The sequence below is a fragment of the Anopheles cruzii genome, chromosome 3 (assembly GCF_943734635.1).
Source record: "Anopheles cruzii chromosome 3, idAnoCruzAS_RS32_06, whole genome shotgun sequence".
In the NCBI taxonomy this organism is placed as follows: Eukaryota; Metazoa; Arthropoda; class Insecta; order Diptera; family Culicidae; genus Anopheles; species Anopheles cruzii.
The window spans coordinates 19,770,325-19,792,150 of NC_069145.1; the positions used below are offsets into that span (position 1 = coordinate 19,770,325).

Genomic DNA, 21,826 nt, shown 5'->3' on the forward strand with positions numbered 1-21,826 from the left:
AGTTTGTATGGTGCACGTACCGGTTTCTTCTGTCTCGATTTCTCCTTCACGAGCAAGAGTGGGATCTTTGGTAGAATGTGGATTTTGCTTAAAGAGTGTACTTAATTGTATCTTTCCCGTTTGTCTGTCGGAGTTTGCCGTTTGTCTGTTGGAATGCGCGCCTCGGGTCGCGCTCGGCCTCCGGTGCATCCTGGTTCGCGCTCTTTACAACCACATTCATCACATCCCGGAAATTTGAGCTGCCTGCCTGGACACGGTAGGCCCACACGGTAGACATGGCGGTAGACATCATCTCCGCGGGCAGTCCGGCGGGGTCGTAAATCTTCGTTACCGAACTTTTGGAAGTATCTTCCTTAAATCCCCGGCTCGTCCCAGATCCCCCGGCACAACTTTCTGCGGGACCATCGCACGAAGAAACGGGAAACCAAAAGGGAAACCTCGAAGACCTGGCGGAACAAAAACTTCCTCCGCGCCATCGATGGCGAATTCCCGGGCGTAATGTGATTACACTCAATTACGCAGATTACACTCGACTACTAATTGGGTGCGCGCTAGTTTTATGCTCGATCCTCCGGTGAGTGGTGGTCCCGCTCGGTCCCGCGCGGGATCTCTGTCGCTCGCAAAGGCAAGGCAATTACCAGCTACCAAGAAGTGGATACAAATTTTTAGTACCCACCACCATCCGAGGAGCGAGTGGCCTCGGTTGCGCCATCGGTTGTGCTCAATAAGCGCGGAAGCGCTAACTTGATTGTATCCTAAAACGAAACGGGGCTCAAATCAACTTGCTACACCACCCCCTGGGGAGCCTCAGTCCCCAAGGTCTTCAACCAGCGAAAGACGGCCGCTTGGTATCTTCTCGGAAAAAAGCTCCCCCCTCTGTCGGAAAAGTTCGGTGCGGCGTACATTAAATATTAATTTTCTTTTCTTCGTGCCCGCGTGTTTAGCGATTCACACCACGAAGATCGGTTTCCTTTTTTTAGCGCTCACCCGTGCGTGTGTGTGTGTGTGTGTCTAACGGACTCAAAATGAAGCGCCGGCCCGGCGAGTGCCCGGAGGTCGGGTTACGTATGAAGCATTTAAATAGATTAACACACTCTGGGCCACTGGGGGGTTTGTACAAAACAAACCGGAAACCGGGTCTTGGAGCGTGATTTTAACCGAATAAGCATCGATCAGCCCCATCACTAGCACCACTTTTAAAGGGGAGGGCTGCCCCCAGAAACGGAGACCGGCCGGTTTATGTGCCGGCTCGTTTTACACCGTTTTACGATGCAGTTAAATGTACGTAGTACTTTGCTTACTTTATTAACATTGCCTCCGCCCATTTTGTTGCGCCTCGACGCCACATTTGATGGACGTTCCTTCTGTTGAAGTCTTGCAAGCCGTTTAACTTCTTCTAGTTCGGGCTTTTTGCGCCCCGGATGCTGCGCTGCGTCTTTGGCGTGGCGCACATTTTATGCCGCGCCAGTTTATGCTTCCTGGCGCCAGACCATCGAGTCAGTGCACCAGTTTCGTGCGGTGCAGGAAAATTATTTTGTTTTATCTCCTCACCAGTGCGAGTGAGACAGAGAGAGAGCCAGTGCCAGGCCAGTTCATCAGACCACCAAGAAAAAGGGGTTCACAGTCCGCGTTCGCGCGTGGTTCTCTGTGCGACACCCGGAATGCTAATGTTGGCACCGTGGTGGTGGTGCATGTAAATTACGGTTTTGATGACATGATTTTTGTGCCACCGACGGGTCCGGAACGGGGCCGAAAAAGTTAAGACTTCCCGGGCCGACAAACTCTGATGGCACTGGAAACTGTTTCGGAGTTAATTTCAGCTCCCAGAAGCTCCAGAAGAGCACCCTTGGACTTGGACCGTAAAAATCGGCCATGAAATGTCGGCCGACCTCCGTTTCGGAGTGCCTGCTTGATGAGCTGCCAAAGAGGTACTTCCGGCAGCTTTTGCTGTTTGGTGGCTTTCATTCTTTCAAATGAATGTGCTTGCGAAAAAACACGAGTCCTGAGTCGGGGACGGGGACGAGTTTTGGGCACCGGGGAAGAAAGAGTTTCCCGTTGGCGACACGTGCGTGGTGCTTGTTGTAATTAATCAGCGTGGATCGTTCGGTCGAGATGCTGGAATCCTTGTTGCTCGAGTACCGAACAAGGGTTTTCCCGTTGGAATATGTTAATCGGGCTCGGCGTGTTGGGTGGCGTACGATGGTTAATTGAAAGGAATCCTGCATATTAAACAACAATTGTTGCAAAGCAACACGATACAATCGCGTAGTTCGGATCTATAAAGCTACAGCATTTAAGGTTCCGTCGAGCGTCGTTAAACCGGTTCAATTCCATGCCTTGCTCACAGTCTACGTACGTACCCGGTGAAGTACCGAACATACCGAAGGGGAAAGAAGACAAGGGATTTGTTTTATCAAGCAGCCAGCAAAAGTATTTTCCACAGCAGCGAGCGAGTGGCCGCCTCGGCCGTCTTCCAGTGTTTCCGATCCAAGCGATGCGATGCTGACCGCAGGATGCTTCCGATGCTTCACACAACAACAACAAACCGAGCTCCGGACGAGTTGATTGCACTAGAAGTGGGTTCGTCCTGAAGGTACGCTGAATGTGAGTGAGTGTGTGACCGTGTGCGCTAGCTGAGGACAAATGTGGATCGCGTCTTCGCGATCGCGTAGTAACACGTTTAGTAGTTCAGTACTATTTACAGTGAGTAAGAATATTCTTTGCTGTATGATTCTTCAAATACCGAGCCCGGGCCGGATCGGAGTTTATTTACAGAATCATCCCCTCCCGGGGGGGAGATTCGATTGGCTGCCCTCACGCGAAATGTCCTTTTCTACCGCCCTACTTCCTGCTTTAGACGGACCTTAAACCGAGCTCGACAGTTCGCCTGGGGTTTCTGGTAAATTCGTTTTCCTGTTGCTAGATGAGTTTCGTTTATCTACTTCCGCCGTCCACGATTCCACGATTCGGTGATCTAAACATAAATATTTACACACGCCGCTCGCGAACGAAAGGCGAAACCACAGGCTGCCTGCGCACCCCCCGTAACCGCAGCCATTGCCAATGCCATTGTCTGCGGCCAGAGAGTGGAGTGTGTGGTTTCTATTACGTTCTAGACGTAAACTTAACTGGGTAATGCAATTCGTTCCGCGACCAGCACCGTAACTCGCGCGAACGGCCAACGGAAAGGCGGTGTAAACGGGAAAACAAGGTTCGCCTAAGGTAGAGGGACGTCTCTATAGGTCTACTCTACTCTCTGTAACTTGCCTGCCTGTTTAAGTCCTAATTGAAGGTGGCCCCTGTTGGTCGGTAACCACCACTAACACTGGGGAGAGAAGGCGAAGAACAGGAGCGTACCGACGAGCAGTGCCGCACTGCCGCCACCCAACCGCCCGGTGGCACTGGTGGCCGTCACCGACGACCGCCAGCCCATATCGAGGCCGATGGATTCGCGCGACAGCGGCAGCTCCGTGGGCTCGTCCAGCTCCTTCGGGCACGGCATGATGGTGTCCTTCCGTAGGCTCATCAACGTCACGGTCTGGGGACCCATCAAGGTGGCGGGCTTCTCTAGCTGACCAGCAGCCACGGCCGCTCGCTCATCGCTAGCCGATCGGGCTGAGCTGAACTTCTTCTGTACCGCCACCTGCGGTGGCTTCTGCAGCCGGTGTCCGGTTTCGTCGTAGTAGTCCGTGTCCGTGGCGGGAACGAGCTCGCGGCCGTACTCCTTCAGCAGGTGGTTCGGCAGCGGAAGGCCGTACACGGAGGTTCCCTTGAAGTCGTGCAGGCATTCGATCTGCTGGAGCGCCTGTCGCAGCACATCGTTTTTGGTGTTGTTCCGCAGATCAAACAGCCACAGGAGTCGGCAGTCGCAGACGAACCGGTTGTCTGGGGAGGAAGAATGCACATCGAAGTAGCACATTAATAGAGTTGAGCGGTCAATCGTCAAAGCTCGCCATCCAGATCATAGCCATCTACGACGATTACAATGTCATCGGTCTGAGAGTGGCGTGAGATGACTATGCGCTGTGTGACTCACTATGGTTCTAGACAGCGCGTGACCTGATTGCATTCAGCGGAACAATCTGTTGGTTTCTGTCGGCGAATAGCGTCAGTTTACATCGTCAAAATAAGCGAACAGCGCGCGTGTAACGGAAATCGGTGCAGTGCGCCTTAAAGTTAGGCAACGCGCCTGACAACCCTGACAGCTGGGCCGAGCTGTTTGAGCGACGTTTAAAACTGTGCAGTGCGGTACCGTTTTGTGTTGAAACGCTTTCTCAAACGGCGCTGAAGGTCGCAGCGCAGACGGGCCGGGTCGGGTGGCCAAAAGTTTTTCGCTCACCTTCGTGCGAAAGTTGCCCGACACGCGACGCGGGTTGCACCGGGAACGGGCTGTCAGACGCTAATCCATCAATAATCCTGCAACTTTTGGTGCAACGTTCCGAATCGGAAGGGATTTGTAGCTAGTGGCCACCCCGTACCTTTCCCCTTTTTTTATTTTCTTTTCCCGCCGCTTCGGTCACCCTCTACAGAAGTTAATTTTACGAAGCCACGGGAACGGCACCCGCATGATATTCCATGCGCTTGTGGGGCAAAGTTTCGAACGTTCGATCCTCAATCGACGGGCGCAAATGTTTCCAATCATAAAATGATTGATTCAAGTTTGCCGGGACCACATTATGCGGCGGCGGCCGCCCGACGGCAAGCAATTTACAAACTAATCTCAGTTCCCGGGTGAGGGCAGCAGCTGGCCGTAATTGCGTAGTGTTGGCGTACTATTTATTTTGCGCCACAAGACTCGGTAGCCCGGGCGGCCGGGTGAGACGCACACTTGACGTAAATCATCATTAGCGCACGGAAAATGTGGGGAACAACTTTTCACCTGCTTCAACCCGTTGCGCTGCGCTGGCCACCACCGGGTCCGGACGGCCCCAGAGTGACCTTTAGGCTGGCCCAAGAATATTCCCTGCGAGACCACAGACCGACCACCTCAAGCCGGTTGTCGGTGCGGCGTGGCCGACCGAAAGGACGAAAGTTTATGTTGAGCTTTTACGGCTAATGAAAATTTAAATGAACTCCAAAGTACGTCCACCGAGACTCCGCTGTGGGCGTCTGGTGCGGCCAAGGCGGCGTGCGGCGTGTCCCTCACGGCGACTAATGAATACGATGATTGATGGCAAATTTTTTAGTGTTTTCTCCCTTCACTCTTTTTTTTTTATTCTGTTTAGGTGGGCCTTCATTTTTGTGGCCGCCATTTGGCTGAGTATTTTGTGCTCCGAGAGAAAAGCCCGGGCAGGCCCGGGGAAAGTTTGCCAGCAATTTCCCTGGCTGTCCGGCGAGAGTGACAGTTTGGTGTAGCCGGATCATCAGTTAGTAATTGTGATTGATGTTGGTTTTGTGGGCCGCCCCCTCCCGAGGGACAGACTTTCTCGGTTCGGCACATACGCTTTATGCCGCAGCGTTCTTGAAAAAAAACGGGAAGAGAGAGTGGTTTCAATTCACTGGAACTCGTTTTGGGGTTGAGCGAAACAAGAGACCACGTTTTCCGTGCTCTTCCGTAGAGACAACAACAGAGACGACACAATCGAGACAGACTCGCTCGAAATGTTGTTATTTTAACGTGCCCGGTTGAAAGTGTTATTTGAGTTAATTAAAAAAAAGACCATTAAAACGTGCGTGTACGACCTCATCAATCGTGTGGCCGCACATGTGTTCCTGGTGTGCCTCTGGCTGCGTTGCTGACCGGCTGGCGCGTAAAGCCCATCGGACGGAACGGATCGCAGCCGGTGCCGGTGGGGATGGACTTGCAAATGCTGTTTTAAAATATAAATGACCCTACAAATTATGCATTACTTCGGACCGTGCGGCATTCGAAGCCGTTTGTCGTTCCATCGTTTGTTGTGTGAGTGTTGAAAGGGACAGATAATCGTTAAAGCAATCGCCTTTTTTGCGCCCAACGAAGAAAGCTTATCGAAGCCCGAGAAACCTTTTGATGTTCCCCTGACGCAAACGGTTATGTGGTAAATAAATTACTTTTACAGTAAAAAATGGTGGCCCTCAATGAATTATTGTCGCACTCAAGAATGGCGCTTTTCACACCGCTATGCCATCAGCATATGCAATTACCGAGGCTTTCCGGCCCCCGGCAGATGCAGATTATCGCACTTGCAAATTATAGCCTCTTTGGCTACAAATCCTCACAATACAAAAAAAAGGCTGGAGCCAAAGTGGACCGTAAAGCACTCGAACGGAAGTCCCTGTCTTCCCCCGTCGTTCGCATGAAGTATGCATCTAAATTGCTTTGATACCTTTTTATACGGTAGCCAATCCAATTATCCAGCCCATGGAGCAACTAATTGCAACCCAACCTACGCCAGATTCACCTCTACTTCATTACTGAGTTCCAAAGGGCATGTGCTTTGAAGGTCCACCCTTCCGGATGGCCAATGTTGTGAAATGTCATCGGAACCCTCGAGAGAGATACCGTGAAGGTAATAGAATCAACTAACTGCCCCCATACCACGACGATTCAATCCGTCGGCTGGGTCAGTGTGTGCAAAAGTTTCAAAATTTCACTAAATGCTCTTTCTGCGTGCAAACTTTTCATGTATTGCAGCATAAGTCCTCCAAACCCGGTTCTATGTACCCTTCCAAAGGATCACCTCGGAGAGCTCGGATTTTTGTATCGACCGCCACAAACACACACATGCACCGGGTGTAAAAAGCAAAGATACAATATCCACCAGAAAAAAGAGGAACAAACAAGAAAACTTCGCTTCCGTTAAGCTTTCTCCGGGGAACGCTTCCCCGGGGCGAACAAATAAGGGAAGTCGTTTAAGTTTTCTATCCGCATCGATTCCGCTTCTTTTTATGTCAATGGCCAGCGTGTGTGTGTGTGTGTGTGGATCTTGGGCCGCCGGGCACGGAAAGAAGGCGAAAAACATTTGTAGCCCAAATGAATCCTCGAATCACTCGAGGGACCCCCGGACTCGGAAGCCTTCCCCGAGAGTTGGCACTAAAATAAAGGACCGTCGGGCTTAAAAACAATCCAACTGGTACCGGGTGGCAGTGGCAGTGGGCAGACGACACCATTTTGTGGCACTAATTGGGTTGAGATTTGCACGTGTGCCCCGTGTCCGGAACCTACTGGTGCGCATCGTTTGTTCTCGTTTGTGTCTGCGGATCGGGCTGTCAGATCGGTGTCCTTTCGGGCGGTCCGGGGGTGACCTTACCTTTAAGGTGCAGAATGGCCGTACTGTTGACAAGGTTGTCCATCAGCGGGAGGAAGTTGTTGTACGTAATCGTTTCCAGCTGATTGGAGTTTAGGTTCAGATTGAGCACGGCCGGGACGCCGGTAAAGATGCCACGCTCCAACCGCTTCAGCCGATTGTTTTCCAGGTTCAGCTTTCGCAGGTTGTTCAGTCCATCGAACGCCCGGGCCGACAGTTTCTGTGGAAAAGTATTTGGACAGAGGGGGGGCGCGTCTTAGAGACACGAAGGTCACTCCGTCACGGTCCGGACATACCTCGATCTGGTTGTGGTCAAGGTCAAGCTCCTGGAGGCTCCAGAGCTCGGCGAAGATCGTGTCACCGATGAAAGTCAAACTGTTGGCGGTGAGCTTCAGTATCCGCAGGTTGCCCAGCCCTTTGAAAATCTCGCGTGTCAGCACCGAAATCTGGTTCGATTCTAGCTTCAGCTCGTCCAGGCTGGTCAGGTACACGAACACATCGTCGTGCAGCAGGGTCAGATTGTTAAAGTCCAGATTGAGCCGCTTCAGCGCGGGCAGGTGCACCAGCGCTTCCTTGTCCAGCTCGATGATCTCATTGCGCTCCAGATTGATCTCCTCCAGGTACGGGTGGTTGGCGAAGGCGAACGGGTGCACGAGCCGAATCTGGTTCTTGTGCAGCGTCACGTTCCGCAGCTCGGTCAGGTTACCGAAGGCGTAGTTCTGCAGGTCCGGTATGACCCCGTACTCGATCGTCAGCTGCTTCAGATACTTGAGCGTGTGCAGCACATCCGACGGAATGTACGCCAGGTTGCCGATCTTCTGCACCGTGATCTTGAGCTGCTCCAAGGTCGATTGCGTTTGGAACGCCAGCCAGTTCGCGTCCTTGCGCGGTAACTCCTTACTGAATATCCAACAGTTCGCCTTCTGGGCCTTCACGTGCGGATCGTCCGGCGAGCAGTGGCAGACGAGCTTCATCTCCCGGTCGCCCGAGCAGAGGTTCATCAGCGGCGACGGGACCACTATCGGCGGGAGGTTCAGGGGCGATGACTTTCCCTTCTTGCCGTCCTTTTCCCGGTAGCGGCTCTCGATGGGGCTCGTAACGCTACACAGCACCAGCAGGGCCAGCGTGAGGCTCTGATATGTCGCCGAGGCCATCGTGACAGTCTGCGGGAGCCTGACCAAATCGAGTCGCCGCTGTTGTCTGCAATCGAGAGAGAAAAAAAGCAAGAGAAATTACATACGTGTCGGTGTGGCTCCTTTTGACGAACAAGGCGCCCTTAAGAAGGGGCACTTCAACGATGGCGAAAGGGACGCTCTGTCGCGTGATACTACCAATCACGCGTGAAAGGATACGCGCCATCAAAGTGTTTGCAGTGCTCTTCAGTTGTCCCAAAATTTGGAAAGCACAAAACCATTCAAAATTAATTAACTTCCCCAAGTGCAGGACAGAGTTTGCACAGGTTGCACACCCCAAATAAGCCCATCTCTGGAACCTGATTTTAATTTTCAACGAGAACTCGGTTTACACACACACATCCTTGTGACCCAAAAAGTGGTCCCAGCGTGGTGGCCCTACACTGTTTCGTGGCTGAAATTGTACACCAAATTAGTTTTTAACGCGTCATTAAGCGGTAAAAGGGTTATTTATACGGCGATCTATTTCATCGGGCCAGTTCAGATAATTTGTATCAGTTATCGGTATCCTCGATGGCATTCTAAAGTGCCAAAAAGTGTTTGAGCTCAAAGTTTCTCTAATTTAATTACTAACGTTGTTTGTTTTTCAATTTTTGGGGGCCTCTTTGCATTAAGCACCAACTTGAAGTTTTGCATTCATGTTGATGAACTGTCAGGAACCAAAGAATCGGTAAAGGGCCGTCAAAATGGTCAAGTGCGGCCAAAGTAGATGACATTTAATCATATTTTTTTTGGTTTTCGAAATGTTCACAAGATTCAGAGATGCAATTGCAATAAAGTAGACGTTAGGCAACTGGCCAGACCTTTCTGCTCGATCAAGAGTCTTTGGTCGTCACTTGTTTATATTATTCAATTCATTAAGTCTTGTGGTTCGAAAAGAAAAACAAAATTTTATGGTTTGAAATACAGTGGATTATTCAGAACAGTCTCCCTGAACATTACAACTCTTGTTTCAACGAGATTCCAATTCGTGAATTCAATCATTGAAGTGAGAATCTGAAAGGACTGCAAAATACACAAAACCTTTTTGGACGATTTTTGGACACGAACTCGTTTCGGAGCCGAAGAACCAGGTTCACACCACTTTTTAGCCTTTTTTTAAATTCAGAATCATGGTGATAGACCCAAATCTCATCCATAGTGATCCTCAAACCCAATACTTCATTCAACATATTGCCAAAGGTGCCCAATGCGAATCCTATCCTGTGTTTTTCTACAGTTTTAGATGTTGTTGCTGTTTTTGGACGTCCTTGAAGTGCGGAGCACAAATGAACAAACGAACTAAAGCGCGGAGCACAAACGAAGCACCTAGCCAATGGATACATTTATAGAAAGCAATTCGTCGGAGAGGAAAGTATAATTGGTAAAAAAATGAAGAGAACCGCCAAAAAAATGAGGAGAGCTGTACTCGTCGAAAGCTCTCATCTGTGAACCTTTGAAAGGAACCAACGCAACGGAATTTCCATGTTGCACCTACATAATGTTTCGCGTACTGGGGGCGAGCATTAAAGCACCCATTTGGTCACTCACTTTACGAGCCAACATACTGGCGTTCCCGGTTACATTTTAATGCGATTGATTATTAACTGTCGAGTTCGTTCGTTCGGGTCGATGCCGCATACGATGCATAATTTAAGCCGCAGCGACAACGACACCCGGTGGTTTTCAATTCATAATTTCCCAACGACAACGAACGGCACGATATGGTGGTGTACGTAACTTGTGCCACCAAGTGACACGCCGAATCGGGTCAACGGCTGGGGAAAGATTTTCCCAGAAAAAACAGAAATGGCACTCGGCTCGGCAGAGTTCCGCGGTCATTTATTTATCATTCATGTAATTCAATCCACATTCATATTTAAAGTGTACGCCACTCGAACGCGTCTTATGTCGGAGGTGCGCCCTCGAACACCGTATGGGTGTGTGTGCTGGTCCCGTAAGTGGCAAACTTAAGCCGATGGATACGATGGTACCGATCCGGCCCACCGGAAGTTTCGCCGAGTTTAGCAGATTCGAGCGAACGAACGTGCGGACCGATACCATCGACAGATCTCGCGGTGCCCTCCGTAAAGTCCTGCGTCACTCGCAGGCGCGCGAAAGTTACCCAAGAAACTTCGAAGCACCGAAAATGGAAGGCAGATGGCGACCGGCGGCGAACAGCTTTATTATCGAAGTAATTTCCTGTTGTGAGACTCGGTGGCGCCGTGGAAGACGTTCGGTGAAGGCGCGACGGCGAAAGGATTGGAGCCTCAAAACGGAAAGTGTGCCTGGGGTTGGGTCCGGGGCGATGACGCAGTCGATGAAAAAGCGGTCCTCAAGTGGTACATAATATCCCGAAAAAAGAAAGGCGCGAGGCCGAAGAAAAGCGTCCCCTCGGGGGAGGTGAAAGTCGTGGAACGTCCGACGGCACTGGTAAGAACATTGGCCCCATCGACGCCGGAGCGGTGCGAATGATGTTGGGTAAAAATATCTTAAAGAAAATGGGAAAAACTTCAATCTTCGGTGCGAGCGAGCGGGCGAGTGGATCAATCGAACGGAGCGACCGGTTTTCCCGAGCGGCCGAGAAGGATGGAAATTGGGAAGGAAAATTTAATTTTTACTCACTTTCCCTCCGGTGGCTTTGCTCGGCGGTCTGATTGTCAAAAGAAAAACCGCGCGAACAAAATGGACGATCGAGCAACCCGAACGAAAAAGTCACTCAATTTTTCATTTTTCTAGCCGCAGATCTCAGCCGGTGAGAAGACCCCTCTCACTATGGCCGTTTTTGTGTTTGTAAATCTCATTCGTCCATTTATAATTGTAAAACGCTTCTACAAACAGAAAAGTGAGAAACGCTCATGAAGCGTTTTGTGTTTATTGTGTCTTGGATATATTTTTCTTTCGCTCTATCCTCTCCCTCACATTCACCTGTCAAACAGTTTCAGTGTTTGTCACTGATGTAAACAAACAGTTTATTACAATCACAAGGTTACAATTTTACTAAAATTGGATAGCGTTTTTGTTTCCGGCAAGCACTTTTTACTGCATGGCTGGCATTCAATGGCAGGCTTGTTTGTTTTCCTCCTGCGTGCTTTGTTTTACTTACGCCTACACGGGCACAATACGTAGTTTTCTGTGTGACTCGTTAAGAAGTGGACGAGCGTTGTTGCTCTCAAGCAAACCGACTGAAAAACATTCAATTTATCGATCAGTATTTTGATACATTTGATACAATCATAATATGTGAGTATACTTACATTGAGTTGTATCGAAATAACGCGCCGTTATCGTTCAATTCATTACCATTGGATTTATTTGAAGATACGATGAATCCAAGTTCCTCGGAAAGGTCCGCGCTAGGATCCCTGGTCAGCAATATGGTGGCCCACCTAAATTCGGTAACAGAACGTATTGACCGACTGGAAAGTTCCAGGTGTCAGCTGTGTCAGAACGACCACACCGCGACGGGAAATCTGCTCCCAACGAACTCGATGAGCCAAGGAAACCCGACAGTTCCGCCTTCCTTTTTTCCCGTGAATACTTTGGAAGCTCTGTTGCTGCTCGAAGAGAATGCTAAAAAGAAAGACTTTGTCGATTCAGTTATTGAGTTATTTGCAAACTCACGTTCCCGCTCAAGTCTGACCGGAGTAACCGCTGTTTATCTTGCGGCAGATTTCTTATTTACCCGATCAATGTTATCAAAATGCTTGTGGACAGGCACACGAAAGACTGGCGAAAAAGTGGTGCAATTTAGAGACTTTCGCAATATTATTGAGTTAATGTACAAAATAGGTAACCGCTTTGACCCAAACCTAACAAAAGGTGATTGTGAGAAAAAAATCAAATGGATGTTAGCTGCGGGTCGCAGAAGAAACCAAATAGTTTTTAGGGAACCGTCAATGCGAAAACGTGCAAAAGGGAAAGAAAACAAACCTGCTTAGGTGCATTAGATAATTTCTTTAACTTATTTACTTATTACTGCTTTTACAACTTTTTTAAATTATCTACTTATTACTCGAAACTTATTGGCTTCGAAAGCTTTACTCACCTTTATAAGCAGCAGTTGGCTGGCTAGTGAATTAACCTGAAGTGATAATTTCAATGTGAATTAGTTTGAAATACTAGGTACTAGGAAAAATATTAGGTGAAATATACCTGTTTTATGAGTTTATGAGTTTGAAATACTTGTCGTCGCCGCCGTTTTGCACTGTCCGGTCGATCGGTGCGATTCCATGGGATGGTGATGCGTTTAGTCATTGTACGACTGAAAATATTAAACACTTTCACTATGCACCTTCGCTGCTCGGCACTTCACTTAAGTTTAACGTTACCGTAACCGTACCGTACGGTACGGTATCGTAATAAACAAGTGGCTATAATTCACAATTTAATATGATTTTCACGAGCTTGTTTATTTACGTCTTAAACGAAAAAGCCAAGGATGTGAGAAAGTGCCGCAATAGTGCGAAGAAGACAGAAAATATTTCTCGCTTGAGCTCTCTTTCTGGCTTTTATCGGTTTACACTTTTGCACCGAACCAAAAATCTCCAACAGTTTGTCGTTTGAGTGGCGGACTGGACGCTATATTAGCGTGACAGAGAGAGAAAATACTGCTCGCTGTCGCGTTCTCTTTCTGGCCTTTGGTGAGAAAAGAATTGGCTCTCAAATTTTTCTTCTCAGTATGGAAAAACTGAGTTACCATTTTGTTCGGGAAGTTGGGCGATTGACGCGTTTCGCTGGCCACCGTGAACATCCTCTTCACGGTGTCCTGCTTCTGGCAATTTTCCCTGTCCCCGCCCCAGTCAGTTCGGAAGAATAAGGTCATCATTTTCCGTCACGGCTTGGGGCCGTGAAAAACGAGCGCACCGTGGGAAAGAAAAATTGGAAATAATCGCATTACAATATCGCGATCAAATAGTAATAAAATTTAAATGCCCTTTCCGTTGCGGGTTTGGCTACGGGTTTGAAATATTGCAGCTCATTTACACTTTATTCTCTTCCAATTACACACCGGGCCGGGCTCGATCCGGACTGGGACCGGATCCAGCCGGCAATCCGGAATCGCCCGGAAGTGCCCAGCTAAAATGTAAATCAACCGAACCGAATGGTTCACCGAAGCACCCACCCGGCCAATGGCTGCAGATTAGGGAGGTTCCGGATCAGTTGGAACGGGTCAAACCTAGCCCAACCCGTGGGCCGGTTGCATGCGGATGACGGCATATTGATGACGCGATGATCCTGTGGCCGAGATCCGGCGCCGGGCTTTATTTATCATCGACTTGCTTCCGGTGTTCGATTTCGACGACTTCCCGGTTCCCGGTGTTGGGCGGAACAGTTCTCCAGTGTGGCTCGGTTCGGGGTAATCGGCCCCTGAACCTGGCCCCCCGGTGGCTGCCAGCTGAGGAATTAACTCTCGAATACCCTTTGACGTGCGAAAGGGTGGACGAGCAAAAAAAAATATATTTGTCTTTCTAGCCTTCTGCCCGTCAGCGCTCCGGAGCCACAGAAACCGGTTGTGGGCGGAATGATGCTACAATAGTTGGGAGATTTCTTTTTTCCGGGCGCCAAAGGGATGATTGCTCTTTTCGCCAGAGAAAGCAGTCATTTCCAATAGCCGCTCGCCGGGCGGCTCCGTTCCGGCGAACGGTCTTTCGAGGTGGAATGATAAATACAAGCGAGAAAGTAAAGCTCCCCGAATCGACATAAGATGAGCAGTCAAACGATGATTGAGCATAAAATAGCGCCCACCGGGGGCCCGGTGCACGGATCTTGGGGCCCGAAAGTGGCTGCAAAAACCCGGGCCCGACGAGAGAACGCAAATAAAAACATAAATAAACCAGCAGCAGCGCCGGCGGCGGCAGCAGCAGAAACAAAGAAGCACCGGCATTTCGGCACCGGGGGAATGGGAACGGCGAAAAACTGAGGGTCCGCAGCCCAGGCAAAAGAAAACGAGAAGACAAGAAGGTACGCTGCGGATGGATTGATTTATTTCCGGCCAGTCCGGCTGCTTGACTTCCACACTGCCGCACGCCGGTAATGGTCCTCTGCCGCGCACAGACCTCCGGTTGTTTCAACGGTCGGCGGACTCGAATTGAGAAGCTAGAAATTGATGAAGTCATAGCCACCGCCTCCGAAGGGCCACTGGGAGAATGGTTTCGGCCGGGCATGGAAGGAGCTGATTGATAAGGAAAGCCGGCAGCGAAAAGAAAACGAACGAACGGAAAACCCATGAAGTAGCAGCCATCGGCTTTCGGAGGGCCATTGGCTTCGGTTTGTTGGGCTGTTGACGGTTGGCCGTTGGGAGAATGAATTAATCAAGCGCAGGAAGTGAAAACTAATTAAATTACGACTGCAGTCCCATCGACAAAGGCATATCATTAGCATCACGGCTCATTATTAGCATACGGTGGAGTGCGCTCAGGACGTGAGTAGAACTTACGACAAGAGCATTGGGGCCCTTTCGAGTGCGTGTCTGGTGGTGGACTATGAGGACGTGGGTTGTGTGAAAAGTGTCCGATCTAACATCTCTGTTGTGCTTAGCAAAATAATTGTTCACGAAGGAGATTGTCTCTTCCATTGACGAAAATCTCTATCCTGCGAGCGCAAGTTTCAGATCAGGGAATTAAACGACGTCGCTTGCGGTGAGTAAGGCGGATGGTCAAGAAGTTCGATCCGTAATTCGCGGATTTTCGCCATGGCAACCGCTGAGCAACGTGATGGTAACGTGAACAAACGTTGCACATAACACGCGGACATCTTTCTCTTGTAAATGTAAATGTAAATGTAAATTTGAATATGATACAAACATGTTCATTTGACAAGTTCTCTCTCACTTTAATGCAGCGTTCGACTAGCACCGTTTGGTGATCTTTGGCGATGTTTTCGCCGGTTGTTGCAGTTTTCGAACATCCCGAAAATTCATCGAAGCGCAAGCTCCTACGGTAAATGCACCTATCTAATTGTCACTGTAAATAATGGTGCGGAGTCCCCATATACAGAATCCAACTCATCTTCGATTGGTGTAGGCCTATTGCCTTTCAAAAACAAATATTGAATGACAATCAACTCACTAAAACGATGGTTACACAACAACTGCGAGTCCAACGTAGCAGAAGCTTTAGCTGAAGCTGAAGCTTTTGAATCAACTATAGAAGGAAGCTGTCAGCGACTAGCGAATTGACTAGCTTTTAATTACTTTTGGGTTCTTATCGTTGAGAGCTACTAAAGTCAACTACTTAAAATGATTATCCCAGAATGATCCCAGAATGATCCCAGAAAACTATCCTCTTCATCTAGTGCGTTACTTATACTAGAAATTAAATTAAAATTAATTCATTGTTAAAAAGGTAACGGAAGAACAAGTTAAGTAGCATTATAATGGTAATCACATGACCTTAGGCGTCTTCCACTGCTACTCGCGAGCGGATTGCATACATTGAGGCACTGTTTTTCAATTCGTGTCCTTGTGTAACTGCATCCTGAACTTCCTGACATTTGTAGGAGCTGCGGCTGCACCAAATCGTCCACTTGTTGTTGCTTATTTAACCTTATCGGCATTGGAGCGCAGTTACCACCGTTTGCCAGTTTGCAGGAAACCACATCAAAGAAAGCTCCGTGCATCCGCCATCTTTTCAACACAAATCAACCGACGAAGGGTGCGATGAGGGGCGCGGCTCGTAAAAGGGATAATTCGCCCATCGGAAGAAAGACATTTCGTAGCCCATCGCGCTTCTTATTGCGCTTCCGCTCGCCATTTGGTTGCAAATGGTCGTCGTGTTAAGTAAGGACACGATGCACACACACACACACACACGGCGCAGGGGGACAGAGGAAAGTGTTATTGAGTGTTTGAAAAGAATTTCGCCAAATAATCCGGGGCCGTGCTTTTGCATGTCGACGGTGCGGTGTGGCAGGGAGGCCATCCCTACCATTCCGGCCACCGGAATGGGTAATGGGTCATAAAACGGGGCACCAACCGGGACGCCCGTTCTGGGCCGGATGTGCGCCGTGCGCCGTTGGTGCGCTGGCCGTAAAAAGTGCATCGGGCGGCGGTGGGGACAAATAAAATGTGAATACTTTCTCCGGCGCCAACGGGTACATTACTGCGCGGGGGGAGGGGGCGTTTGAGGGGGTCGGGTGGTTTGCTGTGCGCGCGCCATGCCAAATGTATTCGGATAGTTGGAGTTGCAAAAGAGTTTCATAAACACAATTACAGAGCAATTTGGCATCGATCCACTTCGCACGCAGAGAGAGCGTGAGAGAGAGAGAGAGAGAGAGAGAGAGAGAGAGAGAGAGAGCCTTGCCTTGCTCTCGATGCTGCTTTACGACCCTCTTCCACCAGTTGCCCACCTTCCGGCACACCGGATGGACCGGATTCTCGAACAGGGAGCCATGCTGACTGCACTATTTGGGACAACATTAGTGGCCGGGCGAGGTAGTGCAGGGTGGAGAAAAGGGCCTGTTCCGCTCGGTATACCGGTGTGTAACGGTGTATGTGTGTGTGTGTGTGTGAGCAATGAACCGAGACGAACATTAAAAACACTCATAAATTCCATGTTTTCGTCGCACCGACCACTCGCCGGCCCATTTGCCGTGCGAACTGTGAAGCGAAGAAGCCATTCCACCGACAATGGACGAGCTTCGGCCACGGTGGTCATTATGGCCGAAAATGGCTCCAACCGGTGGGGTGACCCATTTCGCCGAGGACGTTTCTGGTATGATTATGCCGCTACAACATTCGTTCTCTCGGGCGCGCGTGGATTAGGATATTGAATTCGTCGGACAGCGCATCGCAAGTGACAGGCACTCCTTGTCAAAACCGAAGTTTGCCCGATTATGGCCCAAAAAGTTTGCACAATAAAGACGTTTATTTTATGGCACTAATTTTTGACGCCACAGTCCCATAGTGCCGGACTGTCTGAACTGATTCCGCGCGAGTGGGTCCCACGGGTCCGAGGCGCCCATGTTGGCGCGCTTCTTTATTTACACCCCGAAAGGATGACCAATCACGCACACAGAGCGCTCCGAGCGCCCTATCTATCCCGGTTGGTCGTGCATAAACGTGAAACGACCGTTTACTGTGTGGGAACTGCGAGAAGGCCCGCACCAACACCGGACTAATGGTCACCGTGAGTCGTTTATTTTATTGGCGTTCCCGCAGCAGCAGCAGCAACAGAAGCAGTGCTGGCTTCACTCTGTATGCTGGATGCTGCCTCGGCGGCGAACGAAGGGGAAGTTTTATGGCTTTATGAGCCACCAAAGGACGACGTTCCGACGGGTCGGAGGCCGATTTTAGCTAAAAATGTGTTTAGCGAACGCCGGGCCACCGGGCCGGGCCATGACTGTAATTGCCGACAGCGAAAGGCTCTCCGGTGTCCGATTAGCGTCGGGCAAGCGAAGGATTTACCTGTGGCCACCTGGGCTCGCCCCCCGCCCACGGCCAGCAGCGTAGTTGCCGTTGTGCGGCCAACAAAATGGCCCCGGGCGCCGCTTGCCAAAAGGCTTTCGGAGCCTTTGGGCGAAGGCTTAAGCGTTCCAATATGGAGCCACTAGATTGCGGCCCACTTTCGTGTGAGCTCCGGGAGTCCGGAAGCCGTGGGGCGTCCAATAAAAAAATCAATAAATATTGTCCTATCTCTCTGGGCTTCTCTCTCTCTCTCTCTCGGTCGTTGTGTGTATCTTTATGCTTTGCTTTCTTCACGGGTAGTTTTTTCTACTGCGCTCCCGCAGCCCGGTTTGTTAATCTTTTGAAGACGCCTTCCCTTGTGGGAAGTTACTTTGAATAGTGCGCGGACTACGGAACGCAGACCGGAAATTACGAGGCTACTCTGGTCCCCGACCCGGCCCGACACTTTTGCATCGCCCGATTCCCAACGGGCCTCGACATTAACGGTGTCAGGTTAATCGGAGTGGCCCGGGAGATGCCCTAACGAGTGGCCCGGGTTGACCGAGAAGCAGCTCGCCAATAACCGCAACTTTGAAATTAATCCGCATCGCCCGTCGGTCGCCGGCCGTGGCATGTAATTCCATTACACTACGGTTCAAGTGGCTCAGGGCCAGGGAAGCTGCGGTGCGGCGTGATGGATACCGTATTGCGGGCTCGCGGTTTTCGCAACAAGAAACCGGGAAGGACCGACGCGAAGGGTCACCCAACGTAGTGTGCGTTGGGTTCAAGTCGCCTATTTATAATGTACACAACAATTTCAACATCCCCGTTCCGTTATTCTAAGATAAAAAAGACTACTTCAAAATGGCACAATCTTTTTAAAAAATTCACAACAAATCTAGAAACAGGGGCCGGCGCTCGAAAGTTCGAAGCCAGTCCCGCGAACACCCAACCTGCCCGGTGAGCGGTGTATCGGATGTCGGTCTCGGCTTCCGGTCCTGATTTTTTCCGGTTCGCTGCCTCCCTGTCTTGGTCGGCGCCACCGTTTTCGTACTTGATTGAATTTCAATATTTCGCCGGTCGCCCACCGGTCGTTGATGACAATTCTGGTATGGTTTCTGGCTTGCCCTTCGCATCCGGATCAGCGGCCAAAAGCGGCTCAGAGGAAAGGGGCGTTCAGAGGGCCGTTTTTTGGTGTTGGTTTGTTTGGCTGCCCTCCGCCCTTCATAATTGATTGCCCGTACCGCCGCTGGGGACCACCGGGACGGTGGTCTGGGCCGAAATCTGATATCCCGAATCGTTTTGCATCCGTTTAACCGACGGCGGTGAAATCGGGAGTGAGGTTTAAATTTACGATCCGCGCGTTCCGTTGGCGGAACGGCCGGTGTGTAACGTTGGCCCCCTGTTTAATCTGCACGTTATCGATACAGCTCGATGACCTGGTCCAATAAACGAAATGGTTCTTGGAACCGTTCTGCTTAGGCTTTAAGCAGCAGAACCAGCAGCGATGGATCGATGAGCTGATTTCCGTTGGGACACACGGCTCCAACTGCACCGTTCGTGCTGCGGTGCGCCATTCAAGGGCTCTGATTGCGGCCATTGAACAGGGTCAGGCATCGTATGGAGTACCGCTCCAGATGGCTTCGATAATTATTGATAAGCCGAGCATTGTTCGGATAAGGGCTTAAGTGCCCTATTAGGCCGCCATAATTACTACTCAATATAGATCATAGCGGAGAGCCTATCACGGCATTACGCAATGCCAGGATATTAAATCAAGCCAAACGAATTATCGGACGGTTATCACTTGTTCAAATCGACAGCGAGTTTTGATTCGGTAAGGAAAACGACTCCTTTTCCAACCAGCTCTCACTGTAATGAGGTTCTGATAAGGCTCTCCATAGGAAAAAAGATAACGTTTGCATAGTTTTAGAATTAAAAAAGCGAGCAAGGTGGTGGCCTGTCTGCGAAAGGGGCGACTTCGGCGCCCAACTTGTCCCAGTGACTTCAAGCGAGCGAGTAATTGATTCTACCGATTTGCCGACGTTAATTAACATGTCTGCGAGAAGATATGGAAACCGGTCTGAATGGTGCCAGGTCGGCCTCAGTGTCTTCGTTCGATACGAAATTGCACACGGCACCGAGGTAGACGAGAGCATTCGAAGAAGAGTAACACCGGCGGGAATTGGGCTGAAAATTAGGTACGAGCTGCGGCTCCGATCGAATGCAGCTGCGGGTACGGGTGCCGCCCAATGGTTGCCGGATTACTGCATCCCGGAAGAGTAATGTTTTAATTCCTTCCATTCCGTGCGAGCTCATTCATTTTCTCAGTCTCAGTCCCACAACGCGAATATCTTCCTTTGGACTTCCGGAGCAGCGGAGCCGGAGACACACCTTATCGGGCCCAGCGCCACGCTCGGGTAAACGAACGCAGGATCAACGGGAACGTCCTTGCTGGCTGGCGCGTAGCAAATACCATTTGGATTCTCGCTCCGTGCGGACGAAAGGCAGCGCCGCTGGGGTGGAGCGTTCGATATTGTGCGGACCGAAAGAATGTTTCGCTTGAACGGGGCATAAATCCTCAGAATCCTCCAGTACGTGTGTGTGTGTGTGTGCATGGCACTTCTGGGCTGTCTTCCGATGCCACGAGGCAAACCCCGAGCCGGCAACAGATGAGAGAGCTTCGCTCTGGTTTACGCTGCCAGGTCCACCATGTGTCGAGCTGCCGTTCGTGTCCTCGCTCGATTCGCTAATCCATTCCATTAACTGAAATTCTTGCCTCTCGAGACGGGATCGTGAAAGAAAATCTTTTCCTCCGGAGGCACATACACTCGGGCGTGCGAGAAAAAAAAATCACACACACACACACAGTCACATCCTTTCGTGGGGGGCCTGCATACTCTCGTTGCATGTGCTCCGCCTTTATCGCAAAAAAGGGGCAAGGAAGCGTGCTGAAGTCGCTGCTCTAGATCGCAGAGCAGTCAGCATACTTCATATTATTACATTGCTCGAATAATTTGGAGTGGGCCCTTTTTCGGCTTGGGATCCGGATACAGATGCTACCCGCGCGGAACGGGTTGCTGGAGAGTGTCAGGCCGGTGTTCCCATTGTTTGAATGTGGAACAAACGTTTGCATACCCAATGAACATTCCGATGCGCTGAGTGTTCTTTTGAAATTGCAATTTTCTGTCGAATGTTGCCCTCGATTTGCAACGATGATTTCATTGCCTTCGAGCATAGAAAGGACGAGTTACGAATGATAATACTCTGCCATAGATAAGTTTGTGTTTAAACGACGCTACAATATAGGAGTAAAAACTTTGTACAATTGAACTAGAAACTTATAAAACTTTAAACGCTATTAATAAATATGATTAATTTAAAATAAGATAACGCTCATCACTAATCGTTTACTCAACAATGAATTACGTTTTATGAATATTTTTATCGGCTGATTAGTTGAATACTACGCCCAATTTTAGTAATTCATTTCATCTCCGTGTTATGAGAACCAAACATATCTTAAGTAAGTAAGTTAATTTGAGAAAGAGAATTGCACTCGACCATCAGCATGTTTTGACCTTTCCTTTGACTTTCTGGGAAAAGGTACTTTGGTCTGATGAATTGTTGGTAAGACTCAACTGCAGTTATAAGAAGTCGAGCTTTTCTTCTATAAGCGTGGTAAATCATCATTAGGCAGCGAATTACAAAGGCCTTATGCAATCAAATACAAATTCTACAATCCACAGGGCGCAAGTAGTCATGTTGGACCTCGAGGAGGCTGATATTTAGGTTTTTGAGTATTCTCAGCAGATGTGCCAATCATTGAGAACATGTGGGAGTTGATGACTGAATTTAAAAAATATCTAAACACAGCATAAGTATTATTTACCACACTTTACCGATATTTTGGACTTATTTGATTGTAGGAACATTGTGAGCATTGGTGAAGAAGACTGACAAAATATAAGATTAAATTGAAGTAAACACGTTGCACTCCACACCGGAAAAAAGACTCCGATCTGGTACCGATTTTGGTACTG

At 49.6% G+C, this 21,826-nt stretch overlaps 1 protein-coding gene across 1 annotated transcript; it reads right to left on the minus strand.

Moving 5' to 3' along the window:
- Positions 1–3,319: 3,319 nt before the first annotated feature.
- Positions 3,320–8,380, minus strand: LOC128270012 (connectin-like). Its single transcript, XM_053007415.1, has 3 exons — positions 7,523–8,380; positions 7,230–7,446; positions 3,320–3,885 (listed from the first exon to the last, which is right to left on the minus strand). Exons 1-3 carry the CDS (start codon positions 8,378–8,380, stop codon positions 3,320–3,322), a joined length of 1,641 nt encoding a protein of 546 aa, XP_052863375.1.
- Between the last annotated feature and the right edge of the window lie 13,446 nt (positions 8,381–21,826).